Source organism: Podarcis bocagei, assembly GCF_964188305.1.
Source record: "Podarcis bocagei genome assembly, chromosome: 2".
NCBI classification, from domain to species: domain Eukaryota; kingdom Metazoa; phylum Chordata; class Lepidosauria; order Squamata; family Lacertidae; genus Podarcis; species Podarcis bocagei.
The window spans coordinates 20,981,044-21,000,109 of NC_138126.1; the positions used below are offsets into that span (position 1 = coordinate 20,981,044).

Below are 19,066 nucleotides of genomic sequence, written 5' to 3' on the forward strand. Positions count from 1 at the left end.
TAGTCCGCAACTTCCCCTCTCATTCTGGGCCACCAGAAGTCTCTGGCGACTAATTCTATCGTCTTCTCTGTGCCAAAGTGCCCGGCAGTGGGCATGTCGTGCAACTGCTGCAGTACCTTGGCGCGAAGATCATCCCCCGGCACGTAGATGGCCCCTTTACGGAGGAGTAATCCATCGCGAACCTGGAACTCGCCGGTCGCCGCCGTGCCCCTGTGCGCCTCTGCCATCTTCGCTCGCGCGAAGGAGTCGTCCTGCAACGCACGTCGTACCGCCTCCAGGTCAACAGTCGCCGAAGCGCATGCCCACGCTGTCGGTGCGAAGATGTGCATGGCCGCCGCTGGCGTCGCCTCCTCGAGGTATTGCGGTTTACGGGAGAGGGCGTCCGCCATGATGTTGGTGTCCCCCGGGACATACTCTATACAGAAGTCGAAGTCCACAAAGAACTCTGCCCACCGTATCTGCCTCTGGTTCAGGAACCGCGCCGTGCGCCAGTGCTCCAGATTCTTGTGGTCCGTGCGGACCTGCACCGTGTGCTTGGCTCCGATCAGGAAGTGCCTCCACGCCTTGAAGGCTGCATGAATGGCCAACAACTCCCTGTCCCAGATGGCGTAGTTCTGTTCTGACTTGGTGAGCTTCCTGGAGTAGAACGCTCCCGGTCTCCAAGCCCCCTGCGGGTCTTGCTGCAACAGAACTGCTCCCACGGCTCTGTCCGAAGCGTCCGTCTCCACCCTCATCGGTCTGCTGGGGTTGACGTGTAGTAGCTTCTCCTCCGACGCGAAGAGACGCTTGAGTGCCTGAAAGGACTGCTCCGCCTGCTCCGTCCAAATGAACTTCTTCTTCTTGGAGCTGAGCGTGTCTGTGATGGCCGCCGTCTGCATTGCAAACCCCTTGATAAACTTGCGATAGAAGTTCGCAAAGCCGACAAACCGCTGTACCTCCTTCCGGTTGCGCGGACTTTTCCAATCCAAAACCGCGCGAACCTTGGCGCTGTCCATGGCGAGCCCCTTGTCGGACAACCTGTAGCCCAGGAAGTCCACCTCCGACACGTCGAACTGGCATTTTTCCAGCTTGGCGTAGAGCCTATGCTGCTGCAGTCTGCTCAGCACTTCCTTGACGTCTCTGTCATGATCCTGCTGCGAGGCAGAAAAGATGAGTATGTCATCCAGGAAACAGACACACTTCTTGTAGAGGAGCCCCGCCAGCACGTGATGCATGAAAGCTTGAAAACAGTGGGAGCCATTTTGCAATCCAAAAGGCATAACTCTGTATTCGTAGGTGCCCAGGGGCGTGAACATGGCTGTCTTCCACTCATCGCCTTCCCGCATGCGAATGAGGTTGTACGCCCCTCGCAGGTCCAACTTGGTGAAGACGCGTCCTTTGCGCACCGTCGCGAGGAGGTCGTCGATCCTGGGCATGGGGAAGTCCGATGGCTTGGTCACCGCGTTCAAGGTCCGATAGTCCACTACGAGCCTTTTTGGGGGCGTGTCTTTCTTCTTGACAAAGAATACAGGACTACCCCCCACTGCCTTGGACTCTCGGATGAAACCGCGCTCCAAATTGTGATCTATGAACTCTTTGAGTTCCTGTAGTTCGTCCTCAGACATGGAATACAGCTTTCCTTTTGGCAACGCCGCCCCTGGCAGGAGGTCAATCTTGCAGTCGTATGGTCTGTGGGGGGGTAGCTTGTCCGCCTCCTTCTCGCAGAAAACCTCCAAAAATTCTGCGTACTTGTGGGGAACTGCTTGCAGCGTCCCTAGCTGCAGCTGTGACTCCTCTTCCTCTCCTTCCTGCCGGGGCAGGATGCAGTGTTCAGCACAATAGGAAGAGCCGAAGGTCAGCTGCCTCTGGTACCAAGCCAGCGTCGGGCTGTGCTTGTCCAGCCAACTCATGCCCAATACAATAGGCGTGTCCGATAGTTGAGTGACATTGAAGCTGATGACTTCCCTGTGATTCCCAAGACGCATCACCATTGGTGGCGTTTGCTTCACCACTTGCCCCCCGAGCAGCTCCCTGCCATCCACCGTGACGACCTGCAGGGGCAGTGTGGCAGGCAGCAACTGTATAGCGTGCCGGTCGACAAAGTCTTGCCCTATAAAGTCCGCATTGCTTCCTGAGTCAATGGTGATTGGCACGTCCATGGTGAGTCCATTGGGTAGCTGGAGCGATGCGGTGAGCCGCACTACTGGTTTGGGCGGGAGGGGGTCTGTGGGCTGCAAAATCTCTGGGGACTGCTTCACTGACACGTCTGGCTGGGCCCCAGTGCCTCTGTCTCCAGCCAGACTCCGTCGTTTCCCTGCTGTGGTTCCCCTTGCTGAGTCGCTGCAGTTACCATTGCTGAGGCTGCAGTGTGCTTGTGGAGCCTCTGGGGACACTCTTTCGCCATGTGCTGGGGATTGTCGCAGATGTAGCACTTCCGGTTCCCTCTAGGAGGCTTCGCTTTCACTGCTCCCGGTGCTAGGGCTCTGGTTGCTGACTGAGCCCTTGCACCTCCAACCTCCATAGGTTCCGCTCCTCCTCCTGGCGGAGGCGTGGATTGCGCACGCGCTGCTTCTCTGGGAACGAAGGAGTAGCCTCTGGCTGGTTCGCGCCCTCCACGCCCTTCGTCCCTGCTCCATGGACGTTCTTCCAGACGCACCCCAACCGCCAGCGCCCTCTGAACGATCTCTTGCGTGCTCCGGGGTCTCTCCCCCCTCGCAATTTCGTCTTTAACCGCGCCGTTCAATCCTTCCCAAAACAGGTCTCTGACTGGAGCCGAGTCTCTGTCCCATTCCAGGGCACTGACCAATGCAAAAAAGCGGGCATGATACTGCCTTACACTGGCCCTCCCCTGCTTCAGTCCATGTACCTCCTTCCGGGCAAGATCCACGTCTATGCTTGATAAAAAGCACCCATCCATCGCTTTAATAAAGGCATCCGCATTTTGGAGCGCCGGATCCTTATCTCTCCACAAATTGCGCAGCCATGCTTTAGCATCTCCATGCAAATGGGACATGATAAACCCCACCTTCTCTTGCTCATCTCTAAAGTCCTTGTCCAGCAGTTGCAGTGCACACTTTACATCTGCTCTAAAGTTGGGGTACTGTTGTAAATTCCCATCAAAGTGAGAGACTAGACCGCCTGCTCGTCTCCCCAACCCAATCCCCTCCGGTCTGGGTGTCAGTTGCCCTTGCTTCGTAAGCATTTCCAACCTGACCTGGAGATCCCTGTAGGCGGCAGCTGCGTCCTCCTCTCTCTTCCTGGATGCAAGTATTTCGGCATTCAGTTGTGTCACTGCTTCTCTGAGATCCGCTATCTGTTGTTCGGCCGTCATCTTGTCTGCCGTTCGTGAGCTCGCTAGTAGGCACCAGCCTTCTCTCCTCTCCGCGAGGCTTTAGATGCCCACAACTTTGAGACGGAGCTTACTGTCAGAGCTGCTCCCAGATCCTAGCTCACAGAGGATCACGCTAGCCAGCGTTCACTTTATAAAAGTCTTTATTGAGTTACAGTTTCCATTTTCAAGCTGCCGCGTGCAGCTCTACGTCTTATAAGCTAGACCGGCGAAGCTCCGTCTGAGTCTCCGCCCCCTGTACACCAACTTAATACCCTAGCCTTACTCCACCTTTTCCGCCTGACCGTTCTTCTCTGGGTCCCTCTGCCCCCCGTGGTCTCTTCCTTCCTGGACTCTTCTGACGCTGACCCCCCGGACCCTTCTGTCTCCTTGCGTCGGGCTTTAGGACCTGGCTCCCTTTGCGGGCTGCTTACTGCACTGCCTTCCTGTGCATTTGAACTTGGCGCGCGCGCCCAACCTTCCACTTTCCGCTTGACCGTTTCTTCGCTCCCCGATGGAGGTGTGGCCACTCCTGACTCATGCCCTCCCCCCTGCTGCGAGCTGCCAGAGCTCGATACCTGGCGCCCTTCCTCTCCACTGCGCTCTATTGGTGACGCTGGCCCGATTTCCAACTGCTGCCCTCTGAACCCCCTCTGGACCCTTCTTCCTGGGGTGTCCCCCTAGGCTCCCCCCTTGCTCTGGCCACTGGCGCTCCTTTCTGTGAATCTTCTGATTCACTGGAAAGACTCGGAGATCTCGGGTCGTCGTCATCACTCATCTTTTCTTCGGACTCCTCCCCCTCGCTCTCTGTTTCCTCCCTTGCCCTCGCCTCTGCTCCTGAACCCCTGACAGTTTGTATTGTTTTAAAAATTCTGTAAAACCAATAAAAAAATTATTAAAAAAAAACAGAATTACAGGGGCGCTATAAATTATTATCCCACTCACTCACTCTCACACACAATCCGTCTGTAAGAATGGCAAGTTTACACTATTTGGTTATAATACTGGCCACCCTCGGTCTTCATATGCCCAATCCTATGTGCAGAGCCTCCAGCCACATGAACTGTGTATCATGATAACAGGTCCTTTGTCTCGAAAGCCCACGGAACTGGGGAGGTGCATGCATCTACTGTATTTGGATGCTGGTGGAATGTATCACTCTGACCCAGTCTTTAAAAAAATAAAAGTAACAAACTATTTAAATATATGAAATATAATTAATGACAGGAAGCATTTCCATAGCCCCCTTCACCTATTTTTCTGGATTGGTGTACATCATTATCGTCACTTAATCCTGCAGTGGAAATAACACCAGAGATTCCAAAAACAAAGAGCTGCTTTGGAGAAGGCCTCACCCCTCCCTCCCTCCCTCCCTTCTTCCTGCCTGGCCCTTCCTGCCTTTGGCCTCCTCTCCATCTTTTCCTCTTTCTCCCTCCACCATCCAGCCATCCATGTTCCCATCTCCTCTCCCCTGAAACTCACCAGATTTCTCCGAGGGTCCCGGGAGGTAATGCTCAAAGGTTGCAGGGAGGGATGCAGGAGACAGCTTGACCAGGTCAACTGTCCATCTTCCTCCGTCCATCCTGACCAGGTTTGCAGGTTCAACTTCTTCAGGAACACAGAAGTCAGGGCAAGTTGTAGCTTCCTGGGAGGAAGGAAGAAGTCAAGGGCGTCTCAGAGCCCCTGCAGGGATTTTGCCCAACACATTCTGTTGCCCCTGTAGAAGCCCCTATTGGGCACCCGCTTCCCAAGAGCCTCCACCCATTTTCAAACACCTTTGGGAATTCCTTCCGCCTGCCTGTCCCTTCTCCCTTCCTAAGGCTGGCATGGTATGGGCATTAGTGGCCTTGTGGCAGTTGCCCAAAGGGCCACAATAAATGTAACAATGTGTACCCCTTTAAATCCAAATTAAAGGTAAAGCCATTTGAAGAACTGAGAGAAAAATTAACTGATTGATTGCAGTATCACCAATTGCAGGATATATTCGGAGAAGATAGCAAGAGAACTGGGTTTGGTAGCATCAAATAAAAACTAGAGACTGAATTGTTGAGTAGTAAAAGGAAAACACTGTCGAAATTGTTCAAGCTATTATTGGAGTGGCACACAAAGTGTTATGATCAAATGGGCCCAGGATTTGGGACATAATATTGATTTTGAAGAATGGAAAATATTATGGACCAAAACCATTAAATTCACAGCATGTATGTTACTCAAAGAAAATCAAATGAAGATGATGTATTGATGGTACATGAGACCGGCCAAACTTGCAAAAATGTATAGAAATCAGGATAAAAACTGTTGGAAACGTAAGGAAACGGAGGGGAATTTCCTCCATATGTGGTGGACGTGTTACTAGGGTGAAAACTTATTGGGGTACAATTTACAATGAAATAAAAAAGATATTTAAATACAATTTCAGTAAAAAACCAGTTAATTTTTGTTAGGTCTAATTGGAGATGAAATTTTTAAAAAAGATGTGAATCTATTTATGTGTGCCACAACGGCCGCAAGGATTCTTCTGGTTCAGAAATGGAAATTGCAGGAGATTCCAACATTGGAAGAATGGCGGAGTAAGATGGTGGAATACGTAGAGTTAGCAAAGCTGACGGGGAAGATCCGGAATCAGCGCGACAAACTGTTTCAAAAACACTGCAGCAAATTTATATTATATAATAATAATAATAATAATAATAATAATAATAATAATAATAATAATAATAATAAATTTTATTTATATCCCGCCCTCCCCAGCCGAAGCCGGGCTCAGGGCGGCTAACAACACTAAAATAATGCAACATTATAAAAGCATCATAAGAATTAATTAAAATCAAAATTGATGGCAACCATAAACTAAAGTATTGTAAAGATTGCCAAAGGAAGGAGTCAGGCTGTGCCCTAACCAAAGGCCTGGTGGAACAGCTCTGTCTTGCAGGCCCTGCGGAAAGATGTCAAGTCCTGCAGGGCCCTTGTCTCTTGTGACAGAGCGTTCCACCAGGTTGGAGCCACAGCCGAAAAAGCCCTGGCTCTAGTTGAGGCCAGCCTAACCTCTCTGTGGCCTGGGACCTTCAAGATGTTTTTATTTGAGGACCGTAAGTTCCTCTGTGGGGCATACCCGGAGAGGCGGTCCCGTAGATACGAGGGTCCTAGGCCGTGTAGGGCTTTGAAGGTTAAAACCAGCACCTTGAACCTGATCCTGTACTCCACCGGGAGCCAGTGCAGCTGGTATAGCACCGGATGAATGTGATCCCGCAGCGAAGACCCCGTAAGGAGTCTCGCTGCGGCATTCTGCACCCGCTGGAGTTTCTGAGTCAGTCTCCGGGGCAGCCCCACGTAGAGCGAGTTACAATAATCGAGTCTGGAGGTGACCGTCGCGTGGATCACAGTGGCTAGGTCAGGGCGAGAGAGGTAAGGAGCCAACTGCTTAGCTTGGCGGAGATGAAAAAATGCCGCCTTTGTTATAGCTGCAATCTGCGCCTCCATGGAGAGGGAGGTATCGAAGATTACACCCAAACTCTTAACGGACGGTGCTGGCACTAATTGCACCCCCGCAAGAGATGGGAGTTGCCCCCTCAATCCCATATCGTCCCGTCCCAGCCAGAGGACCTCTGTCTTCGAAGGATTTAACTTCAACCGGCTCCCACGTAACCATCCAGCCACAGCTTCCAAGCATCTGATCAGTGTGTCTGGGGCCGAGTATATGAAAGAATATTGTAAACATCTGAAAAGGTTTGTAGCTTTGGGTTGAAATGTTTCATAATGACAATATAAGGAACTGATTAGCATTTAATAAGAGGAAATATAAAAATAAGAGAGAAGGTAAAAAAGTGGCTATAGAAATGCTAAGTATAAGGTAAATATGAACGAAAGTCAGAATGAGGGGCGAGAGGAGGTCGATGCTCGGATAGAGCGATGTTTCAGCTTCTTGATTTATGTATGGATATTGTGATTACAAAAAACTGAAAATGTAATAAAAATTATTTTAAAAACAACAAGGAACTGCTGAGCAAAAAGAGAACAGGAGCATGCGCAGAAGTGGTTGCGGAGAGGGGAGGGGCCTTCAAGGGTCCAATAACTGACCCAAAACAACACAGAAGACTACCTGTTGATTGTGGTCGACCACTTGGACATCTCTGATGTACTGTACTGTATACGATTGGTGGAAATTCAAATGCTTTGTTCAGCATTACATATATAAATATCACTGCCTGGAACACCAGGCAGGGTTGTAGTTTTGTGGAACGATCAAACTGTAACCTATTGTTTTGCTATAAACAATGTTAGACGCCTAACTCCTCCTGTTTCTGAGTTTTATTGGTGTAAACTGAAGAGATAAGTGATTTTCTGGCTTACAATAACCTGAGAGTAGATTCCATGGAACATACAGGAGCTTTTGCCATTAGTAAACAACTTAGATGGCAAGAGAAGCACTTTGGAGCACTGCTTGCTTGCTCATGCTATGTGTGTTTGCACCTCGAGGACAACATGCATATTTACACCACGTGATTTCTTAAAGAGGGCATTTCTTTAAAATCGAAGGCCATTTCTACAAAAGCCTTCAATGTTTGGTTGCTTTGGCTGTTTTTTATTTTGTTGCAAACCGCTCAGAGTGGCTGGGGAAACCCAGACAATGGGCAGGGTATTATTATTATTATTTTATTGCGAGCCTTGCCAGCAATGCCCACCCAACCCTCTCCCCTTTCCCACCTCCTTCCATGCAACTCCCTTTGCACCAGATCCGGGCAGGAGGAAGCCTCTCTCTTTCCACAGCGGAAACCCCTCCCCCCCCACCACCTTCAAGGCTCCATTAAAAAGAGCAGCTCCCTTTCTTCCCTTCTCCTCTTCTCCCCGTCCCAGGGCTTCTCATCCTGGACCCCCACCCCTTGCCAAGCCCCTTCCCTCCTTCCCCACCGCTGGCTTTGCACTCACCCAAAATCCTGACAGCGGCGGCAGATGCAGCGACCCTGGGCAGTGGGGGTGGGAATGGGAGCCCCCGCCTGGGAGGCAGGAAGTGACCCGGCTAAATTAGGAGGCTTAATTAGGAGGATTAATTAGGATCCCCTTCATGGATCACTGCCTTGCCGTGATGAAGGGGCTTGAAGAACTCAGAGAAGCTATGAACTACGCCGAGTAGGGCACACAAGATGAACAGGTCATAGTGGAGAGTTTTGACCAAACGTGATCCACCTGGAGGAGGAACCGGCAAGCCACTCCAGTATCCTTGCCAAGAAAACTCCATGGACAAAGACAACAGGCATATAAAAGTTATGCCGCTGGAAGATGAGCCCCTCAGGTCGGAAGGCATCCAACATGCTACTGGGGAAGAGCGGAGGGCAAGTACAAATAGATCCAGAGCTGATGAAGCGGCTGGGCCAAAGCCAAAAGGACGCTCAGTTGCGGATATGCCTGGAAGCGAAAGGAAAGTCCAATGCTGTAAAGAAAAATATTGCATAGGAACCTGAAATGTAAGAACCATGAACCTGGGTAAGTTGGAGGTGGTCAAAAATGAGATGACAAGAATAAATATTGACATCCTGGGCATCAGTGAACTAAAATGGACGGGAATGGGCGAATTCAGCTCGGGTGACCATCACATCTACTACTGTGGGCAAGAAACCCGTAAAAGAAATGGAGTGGCCCTCATAGCCAACAAGAGTGGCGAAAGCTGTAATGGGATGCAATCTCAAAAATGATAGAATGATCTCGATACGAATCCAAGGCAGACCTTTTAACATCACAGTAATCCAAGTTTATGCACCAACTACTGGTGCTGAAGAAACTGAAATTGACCAATTCTATGAAGACTTACAACACCTTCTAGAACTGACACCAAAGAAGGATGTTCTTCTCATTATAGGGGATTGGAATGCTTAAGTAGGGAGTCAAGAGATAAAAGGAACAACTGGCAAGTTTGGCCTTGGAGATCAAAACGAAGCAGGGCAAAGGCTAATAGAGTTCTGTCAAGAGAACAAGCTGGTCATCACAAACACGCTTTTCCAACAACACAAGAGACGACTCTACACATGGACATCACCAGATGGGCAGCATCGAAATCAGATTGATTATATTCTCTGCAGCCAAAGATGGAGAAGCTCTATACAGTCAGCAAAAACAAGACCTCGAGTTGCCTGTGGCTCAGATCATCAGCTTCTTAGAGCAAAATTCAAGCTTAAACAGAAGAAAGTAGGGAAAACCACTGGGCCGGTAAGATACAATCTACGGTAAATCAAATCCCTTATGAATACACAGTGGAAGAGAGGAACAGGTTTAAGGATTTAGATTTGGTGGACAGAGTGCCTGAAGAACTATGGATGGAGGCTCGGAACATCATACAGGAGGCAGCAATGAAAAGCATCCCAATGAAAAGGAAATTCAAGAAAGCAAAGTGGTTGTCCAATGAAGCCTTGCAAACCGCGGGAGACAGAAGGCAAGCAAAATGCGAGGGAGATAGTTAAAGATACATGAAATTGAATGCAGACTTCCAACGAATAGCAAGGAGAGACAAGAGGGACTTCTTAAATGAGCAGTGCAAAGAAATAGAGAGAAACAATAGAATGGGAAAACCAGAGATCTGTTCAAGAAAATTGGAGATATTAAAGGAACATTTTATGCAAAGATTACCATAATAAAGGACAAAAGTGGTAAGGACTTAACAGAAGCAGAAGACATCAAGAAGAGGTGGCAAGAATACACAGAGGAATTATGCCAGGAAGATATGGATGTCCCATACACCCCAGGTAGTGTGACTGATGACCTTGAGCCAAACATCCTGGAAAGTGAAGTCAAATGGGCCTTAGAAAGCACTGCTAATAACAAGGCTAGTGGAAGTGATGACATTCCAGTGGAATCTTACAAAATGATACTGTTAAAGTGCTACACTCAATATGCCAGCAAGTTTGGAAAACTCAGCAGTGGCCAGAGGATTGGAGAAGATCAGTCTAGAACGCAATCCCAAAGAAGGGCAGCGCCAAAGAATGCTCCAACTACCGCACAATTGCGCTCATCTCACACGCTAGCAAGGTTATGCTTAAAATTCTACAAGGCAGGCTTAAGCAGTATGCGAACTGAAAACTTCCAGAAGTACAAGCTGGATTTTGGAGGGGCAGAGGAACCAGAGACCAAATTGCAACAATGAGCTGGATTAGGGAGAAAGCTATAGAGTTCCAGAATGAATTTGGAACAACAATGTCTCAAGATAAATTATGTTACTTCAGCCTCATGTACATAGAAAGTGACAAGCTAAGCAGTTTATCATTTGATGATATCCTCAGTGACTTTGCTTTGGCAAAGGCAAGAAGGAAAGTATTGTAATTTAGATCGTGTTTGTGTACTGTTTGTATACACAGTACACAATGAATCATGATAAAATTATACAGTTGAATGGGTATTGGGTAGATGCAGTAATACTATTAGTCCTGTAAAATAATTTTAATGTACAGGTGTGTACAGTATTGGTATTATTTATAAATGTGACATATTACCAGAAATACTGTCTTTTACACTCACTAAGTGTAACAGGGTACAAAGGTCTGCTGTCCCAATGAAGAATGTGGACTATTATGGTAATATTGATACTGATATAAAAAAATGCATTGTATTAACTACAATTGCATTGTACAGGTTATAACACTTAATTTCATATTAATAATGCTATTTATGATTATTAGTAGTTTGCATTATATATTTGCACCTAGTATTATAGCAAGTTTCTAGGACTAGATTAGGAGTCTTTGTAAATTGTGTTTCTAAAGGAACTTTTGTTATTGCCAAATGCCAATGTGTTTGCAATATTGTTTGTTATGAATAACAAAATCATTTTAAGTTAGAGCTTAATAATTATTTCACTATTAATATACTTCATAATTGTATTTCAGTTCAACAATTACCTTGAGAAAATACATACTCTGTTATGTGCAAATGGTTTTAGATACCTATTAGGTCCATAAATTACCATACAGCCTATATTCAACACAAAAAACAGCGACAAATAGTTGTTGACAAAGGACAGCTGGACATATAAAGGGCCCCATGACCTCCAGTAGTTTAGGGCCTCATCCAACCTCAGTCCGGCCCTGCCCCCACTACTTTATGCAAGGAGTGCAAGGAACAAAGAGCTGCTTTGGAGAAGGCCTCACCCCTTCCTTCTTCCTGCCAGGCCCCCCCCTGCCTTTGTTTTCCTCGCCATCTTTTCCTCTTTCTCCCTCTGCCATCCAGCAATCCATGTCCCCATCTCCTCTACAAAACGGAAGACTTGGATGTTTGGATGTTTCTGGTGTTTCTTATTTTGTTGGAAGCCGCCCAGAGTGGCTGGGGAAACCCAGAAAATGGGGGCGGGGTATAAATATCAGATTATTATTATTACTATTATTACTACTATGGCGAGGCTGGGCTGCAATGCCCAACCCTCTCCCCTTTCCCGCCTCCTTCCCTGCAACTCCCTTTGCACCAGATCCGGGCAGGAGGAAGCTTCTCTCTTTCCTCAGCGGAACACGCCAAACCCCCCCCCAACTTCAAGGCCCCATTAAGAGAAACGGCTCCCTTTCCTCCCTTCTCTTCTTCTCCCCGTCCCGGGGCTTCTCATCCTGGACCCCCCACCCCTTGCCAAGCCCCTTCCCTCCTTCCCCGTCGCTGGCTTTGCACTCACCCGAAATCCTGGCGATGGTGGCAGCGACCCTGGGCAGCCGGGCAGGAATGGGAGCCCCCGCCTGGGAGGCAGGATATCTCCGGGGGATAATTGTAAGGGGAAAGCCTTGCAGTACCCAGCCAATGGGGAGAGAAGGGAGGGACCCTGGGCTTCGAGTATAGGGAACAGATGCTCCTTGCTTTAAGGGTTAAAGGCAGAGAGTGCAAGCTGCTAGAGGCGGGGTGCTGCTGCTCCATACTGATTTGGGAAAGGGGGCGCGGCTTAAGCAAAACCGCTGACCCGCCCCCTCTGCTGTCCTGCACTGCCCTTGTCCTGCAAGGAATAGGGTGAGTGCAAAGCGCCTCGGGGTGCAGCAAGCTTGGGGGCGCAATACCCATAATTGGGGTTGGGGGTGGAGAGAGAGCAGGCAGGGAAGCTGTGGGTCAGGTGGGGGGGGAATTGCAGCTGATTCAACCTCGTTGCAAAAAAGACACAGGGACCTCGCCCTGAAGGTTTTCTCTCTCTCTCTCTCTCTCTCTCTCTCTCTCTCTCACACACACACACACACACACACACACACACACACAGATCCCACGAAGAGCCCTGTAGTTTGATCAAGCCCATCTAGGGCCGCACCCTGTTAGAATCATAGAATCGTAGAGATGGAAGGGGACCCTGAGAGTCATCTAGTCCAACCCCCTGCAATGCAGGAATCTCAGCACTGTCTCCTCACGGTGGCCAAGCCTGCAAGGAGGATGGGAGCCCAAGAGCATCTCTCCCCTCCGGTGGCTTCCGGGAATTGCTATTCAATTAAGCATAATAATATTAATATTACAACCACATTATTTATACCCGCTAATCTGGCTGGGTTTTCCCAGCCACTAGGGCAGCTCCCAACAGAATATTTTTTAAAAACCAATGAAACATTAAAAGCTTCTCCATACAGGGCTGCCTTCAGATGTCTTATAAAAGTCAGATAGATGCTTATTTCCTTGATATCTGACGGAAGAGCGTTCCACAGAGCGGGTGCCACTACCAAGAAGGCCCTCTGCCTGGTTCCCTGTCATTGAGTTGATATAGAGCATCTAAACTAAATTTGTCGGCTTCTGTCAAAGAAGCAGAATCAGGAAGTTTTTAATGTCTGATGTCTTATTATGTTTTTATATTTTGCTGGAAGCCGCCCAAATTGGCTGGAGAATAATAATAATAATAATAATAATAATAATAATAATAATAATAATAATAATAATAATACTTGTTCAGTCTTAAAATTTATTTGTACCTGTGCATTTGGAAACATCAGAATAACTTGCGGGTAATATATTCATACAAAAGCTTTGCTCCCGATTCATTGCAATCCTACCAGCTGAATTTGATCCGAGTCCTGGGATAACTCAGTTGGTAGAGCATGAGACTCTCGGGGTTGTGGGTTCGAGCCCCACCTTGTCAAAAAGATTCCTGCATTGCAGGGGGTTCGGCTAGAACAGGGGTCTGCAACCTTTAAGACAAAAAGAGACACTTGGACCCATTTCCGAAGAAAAAAACAAAACCTGGGAGCTGCAAAACCATTGTGACATTTAAAGCATGCGCGCCGCTGCCCTCTGATCTGACAGCGGGCGGGAAGGTGACGTTGGGACGGTGCGTGACTAATGCACGCACCGCCCCCATGCAACGTCACAGCCAGTACAGCACCCGCCACAGTGGGGAGTGTCGGGGCGCACAATGCGTCTCCTCCCCTTGCTAGTATCCGCCCCGGAGCTGCGGCAAAGGTGTAAAAGAGCCACATGCGGCTCCGGAGCCGCGGGTTGCAGATCCCTGGGCTAGAAGATCCTCTTGGTCCCTTCCAACTCTTTCATTCTGTGGTCTATGAACCTCACTCATTCACAATGAGAGAACCACCACAATTTTTTAAAAAAGCAAAATGTTGTTAGAAGTTCTGCAACCCACCTTTGCCTAATAGGAGTTTGCTTTTGTAAAACTGGAGAGTGAAAGGAGAAGGAATCGCAGGGTGGGCTTTTTTGGGTGGGGGATATGGCTTTTCTGGTCAGCGGGCAGAAGGAGCTTGGGTCAATCCCTAGCTAGAGATCTGCCGTCCTCTTGTCTCGGTCCAGATTTGGGTCTCTGCCTCCCAGGAGTTTAGATGCACACGGTTGCCACATGTTGACTGCAGCAGGCAATGGATCCCTCGCATGTGTAAACAACCATTGGGGGTCACTCTGAAACACCACAGAGACTGGGCATTGCTTTGATGAATATCCTGCAACCAACCACCTCCTGGACACTCTGGTCTCTCCCACTGCCAATAAAAACAAAATACCGGTTTACCTGACACTGACACAAAGGCTCACATGCTATAGAAATGAGTGTATAATGTGTTTTAAAATGCCCTTAAGCAGTTGGTGGCATTTTAATTCCCCCCTTTTTTTTTGCTGTGTTGGGGGGGGTGGATATCTGGTTCAGGATTAATTTGAGTATAACTGTTTTGTTTTTTGTTGTTTATTGGTTGTATAGTTTGTTTTTTGTTCTTAAGGGGCGGGATCAGGGCTGCATGGGAGTGGGCCCCAGTCAACAGAATGGCTGGGGCAGGTTCCACGGGGGGGGGGGGTGCACTGGGACATCTGATCTCAGTGATCATGGGCAGGAGGAGGAGTTACGCTAAGACCAGACCATGTAATTACCGAGGAGGCAGGCTTAGTCGTTGTTCGAAGACTATCCCTGCCTCTGGGTCTGGTCTTGACCGGATGGATACTGGAATCAACAAAGGAAACCCACATGACCTGAAGGTGTTGCTGGACATTTTAAAGCAATATCAGAATGCTATTAAAATCAGTTAAAACTTGTCTCCACTGCCTGCCTTCAGAGATCTGGGACCGTGGCCATGGACAGCTTGTGAAACAGCGTTGTAGGGCAAGGCTGTTTGAAGGGAAGGTGGGAAAATGCATTTCTGCCACAGTCAAGGTTAGTTAACTGACTGGATTCTTGAATAATAGGTTTCTTTTTGCTTTTCACTCACTCCTTCGAGGTTCATGCCGTGTGTCATTACCATAGGAAACAATTTTGGGAGCCCAGTTAGGCAAACAAAACTCATTCTAGCTTGCTCCTTTTGTATCCCAATCCAGAGCACTGTATTCAGATTATTTTGTTGCCACCCTTCACTATAAGGCCCCACCCTCGGCAGTTTAAAGCAATATCAGAATGTTATTAAAATCAGTTTAAATGATTTACATTCTTTACACAGAAAGAATGCAAGCAGGATGAAAAGAGTATCCTGGCAACACACTTCCCCCTGCCAAAAATCCAACATGAGACTGAGTCCTGCAGGCCTATATAGCAGGGCTCAGCAAAAAGCAACCATGGGCCTTGATTTATTTAAGAAACATTCTAGTTTTCTGCTGCCATATCCTTCCTTTCTTCCATCATGAAACTCAAGGTGGTATACGTGTGGCCTCCTACCAAGACCCAGGACTGCTTAGCCTAGGCAGCAATATGTCCTACAAGCCAGCATCATTCAATCTTGGGTCCCTAGATGTTGTTGGACTACAACTCCCATCATCCCCGGCGCTCTTAGCCAACAAGGACCCAACTCTGATGAACTCGGTCTTAGGCCGGAGCCTGCAGGAAAGTTTGGGAACCTCTGGCCCTCCAGATGTTGCTGCATTCCAACCCCCATCAGGCTCAGCAATCGTCATCTATGGCTGTGGATGATGGGAGGTGGATGCTGGCATTGAGAAGAAGTTGAAGGCAAGATATTCTCTCTATTTCCAGTGCACCAGAGCAGCCTGTCTAGTAAAGACATGGAAGAAAATGCTGAGGCACTGAGGGCTTGTGATCCAAAACATTGCCCTTTTCCATCACACTCCATTGCTATCCATTCCTCTCCAGTTTTCCATGCCTGCTGTCCACCAGCACCCCACCCCCACAGCCAGTTTTCGGTATCCACTGACCATGTCCAGTTCTCCTTGCGTGGCTTTGGCTATCTTTCCCCCCCACCTAAAAATTTATTGGACATACGTAACCAATGGAGCTGCCTCAAGGTTACTGGTACCTTCCTCTCTTCCTTGACAGAAGGGTTCCATTTTGGCCACATAAAGGCTGGCAGCTAGGAAATTGAATTGGCAATTTGTATACGGGATTTTCTCAGACAGGGTGGGGGTCACAAAGAGAGGGTGGCTCTCGCCTTCATGTCCTGATTGTGAGTTTTGCAGAAATGCCTGGATGGCTGCTGTCAGAGCCAGAGAACTGATGGATGTCAGGCCGACCCTGCATTCTTATCCCTTGCCCCAGGCTCTCCCCACAGTGATGGGAGGTTTATCTCTGTTCTGAAATCTGCTTTTAAAGTAAATTGTGTCAATATATTTGGGTTTGTTTATAAGGCAGAAGTGACGAGCTGCTCCCTAAAAGTGAGCTCTGTATCAACAAAAGTTTAACCTATAATTATTCATAATGAAAAGTTGTAAGAAACGTGAGATTTCCCACCCTTGAGCTTTTGAACTATACCTCTCATCAATCTTGACCATATGGGCTGAGGCTTATGGGAGTTGTTCCCCAACATGTGAGCAACCCCATGTTGGATATCCCTTCTCTATACTTCTTTTATTTAATTTCTATACCACTTTATAATTTTAAGAGAAACCTCAAAGCGATTTACAGCATACTAAATCAACAAAACATACTGTAGTTTTCGCTCCATAACACACATTTTTTCCCTCCTAGAAAGTAAGGGGGAAATGTCTGTGCGTGTTAAGGAGCAAATGCTTCCCTCCTCCGTGGCTCGCTTTGAAACAGCAATGCGGGAGAAGAGCCGCTAAGTGGGGAGGAGAGAGGGACAGAGAGCCTGCTTCTTTAAAGGAGCAAAGCGGGAGTGGAGAGGAGCCGCTTACACGAGTGTTCGGTTGGCTCCTTTAAAGCAAGATTTTCAGCTCGCTAAGCCGGGGGGATGAGCCGGGGAGGAGGGAGAGAAGCAGAGCCTGCTTGCTTTAAAGGAGAAAAGCAGGAGAGGAGAGGAGCCTTCTCCCCTTATACCCCTCTTCTGCATTATTAGCAGCATCCTTCTCCACACACTCCACACGTGCTCCTTGTCCCTTGAGTGCTTTTCCTTCCCTCCCCACTTAAAATGTGGTTACAAGGCATGGATCCACATGGATCCTCAGGATGTTTGCATTGGGCTACCCCAAACTCACCATCAGATCACGTCTGTGGCCACAGCATGAACCACAAAAATCATACATCCACTGTTCCGTTTAGAATATTTTTTTCTTGTTTTCCTCCTCTAAAAACTACGTGCGTGTTATGGTCGGGTGTGTGTTATAGAGAGAAAAATACGGTAAATAAAACAATGTAAAAAATATGAAATATAGAGTATACGGTCAAAGCAACGTAACAGAAAACTAAACTATTATCTTAAAGATTTCAAAACACATTACAAAGGTCAACTACAGAATACATATTTAACATAGTAGGGCTGGGTGAGTCTGCGCCCCGCCCCGTAGGCCAGGTGGGAAAGGCCTTGCAGGGAGTGGTATATAGATGGCATCTTACCCCAAAAAAGCTTGCTAAAATGTATAAAGGGAAAACATCAATCTGACGTAAAAAAGAGGAGGGGTCATACTATCATATGTGGTGGACAGGTGTAGCCATTGGCAAATACTGGAATGATATTTATAACGAGTTTAAGAAACTATTTAAAATTACTTTTAAAAAAACAAAACGCCAAAGATTTTGCTACATGGTATATTACCATCAGAAATTTAAAAAGTTATAAGATCATTGTTTATGTATGGTATAACAGCAGCTAGAACCCTTATAGCAAGGAGCTAGAAAAATGAAAAGCTTCCAGAGATTACAGATTGGCAGATACCCATGATAACTACAATTAGCAAAACTAACAAGATCAGTTAAAGGAATATTGAAACAAAAAACAACTAGAGAATAGATAATATTTAAGAATTATGTAAAACTTTATTGCATAAATAACTCCATATGAGCAGAAATTGAGTGATATTTGTAAAGAAAAATATCAAAAGAATATATACAAAGCAGAAAGAAATGTTATTATATAATGTAAGCCTGTGTAAAAAAGAATGTTATATCAAACAGTATAATGAGAAAGATGGGAAGGACTGTGTCGATGAGTAGTTTTACTATGTAAATAACTTTTGTCTTTTTTCCTTACTATTATTTCTTGGTTTCTTATCTTTGTTAATTCTTTATTTTTTTCTTTCTTTATAAATTTTCTATTATTTTGAACACATTGTTTTGTTCTATTATTTTGTTTTTTCTACCTGTTAAGAGATTGTACATGCTTGTATAGACATGCAAATTTTTAATCAATAAAGAATATTAATTTTTTAAAAGGTTGCAATCAACTTAACATATGCGATACACGTGCTTCGCTCTAAGGCCTTCTGAATCATCTTGCACTCCAAGACAAAGGGATACACTCCTGCTAAATGCACGCTCACTGATTACAGGCGCATACTTGGGAGAAACAAGAACTAGCCTTGCGCAGAAAAAGAAGCATCCCCTCTACTTCTCTTCCCTTCTCCCCTCGCCCCCACCCAGGGTCCAGGCCCATGCTTGCTCCCCTAAACCAAAACCTAACCAGGGACCCAGCTGAGGAGAGCTGCACTGAGGCACATTCGTGGGAGCCTCCCCCTGAATCTTCCCAGGAGCAGGAGGACTGTATAGATTTGGACGAGTGGTTTGCAGAGGAACATAGTTCAGAAGGCAGAAGCTGGGAAATACTGGATGGGAAACAGCTTTCAGAAGAAATGGTTGCTCTTTGCTTTAATTTGTAACTCAATGCCTTGAACATCCACTAGCATTTCTTTTTAAATGCTGATAATGCTTTTATTGTAGCTTTTTTATTATTATTTCTGTACCCCTTTGCTAACCAAGTATTTTTATACATATGAAAAGCAAATCTTGGATTGAGAAGATAATGGTTTGTAAAGAAAAAAAGGGGGCTTTAAAAAAAATGTCTCTGTTCTGAAATTTGGGTTTAATGTAAAGTGTGTCAATATATTTGGGTTTGTTTATAAAGCAGAAGTGACCAGCTGCTCCTGGAAGCTAAAAATGAGCTCTGTATCAACAAAAGTTTTACCTATAACTATTCATGAAAAGTTGTAAGACACGTGAGA

The 19,066-nt window shown here is 46.9% G+C and overlaps 1 protein-coding gene and 1 long non-coding RNA gene across 3 annotated transcripts in view; one reads left to right on the top strand and one right to left on the bottom strand.

Annotated features, from left to right (window-relative positions):
- Positions 1-19,066, bottom strand: part of LOC308579786 (uncharacterized protein) — a gene marked incomplete at its 3' end in the record, with an annotated part of 112,493 nt that overhangs the window by 10,797 nt on the left and 82,630 nt on the right. Inside the window, exon 3 of the mRNA XM_081180719.1 lies at positions 4,790-4,952. Within this exon, the coding sequence (XP_081036845.1) occupies positions 4,790-4,952 (163 nt within the window). The remainder of the gene's footprint in view (positions 1-4,789; positions 4,953-19,066) is intronic.
- The window catches only part of LOC308581381, a 35,745-nt gene continuing 28,628 nt past the window's right edge, over positions 11,950-19,066 (top strand). For both annotated transcript variants that reach the window (XR_014005034.1, XR_014005035.1), the window contains exon 1: positions 11,950-12,274. This is a non-coding gene — a long non-coding RNA (uncharacterized lncRNA). The remainder of the gene's footprint in view (positions 12,275-19,066) is intronic.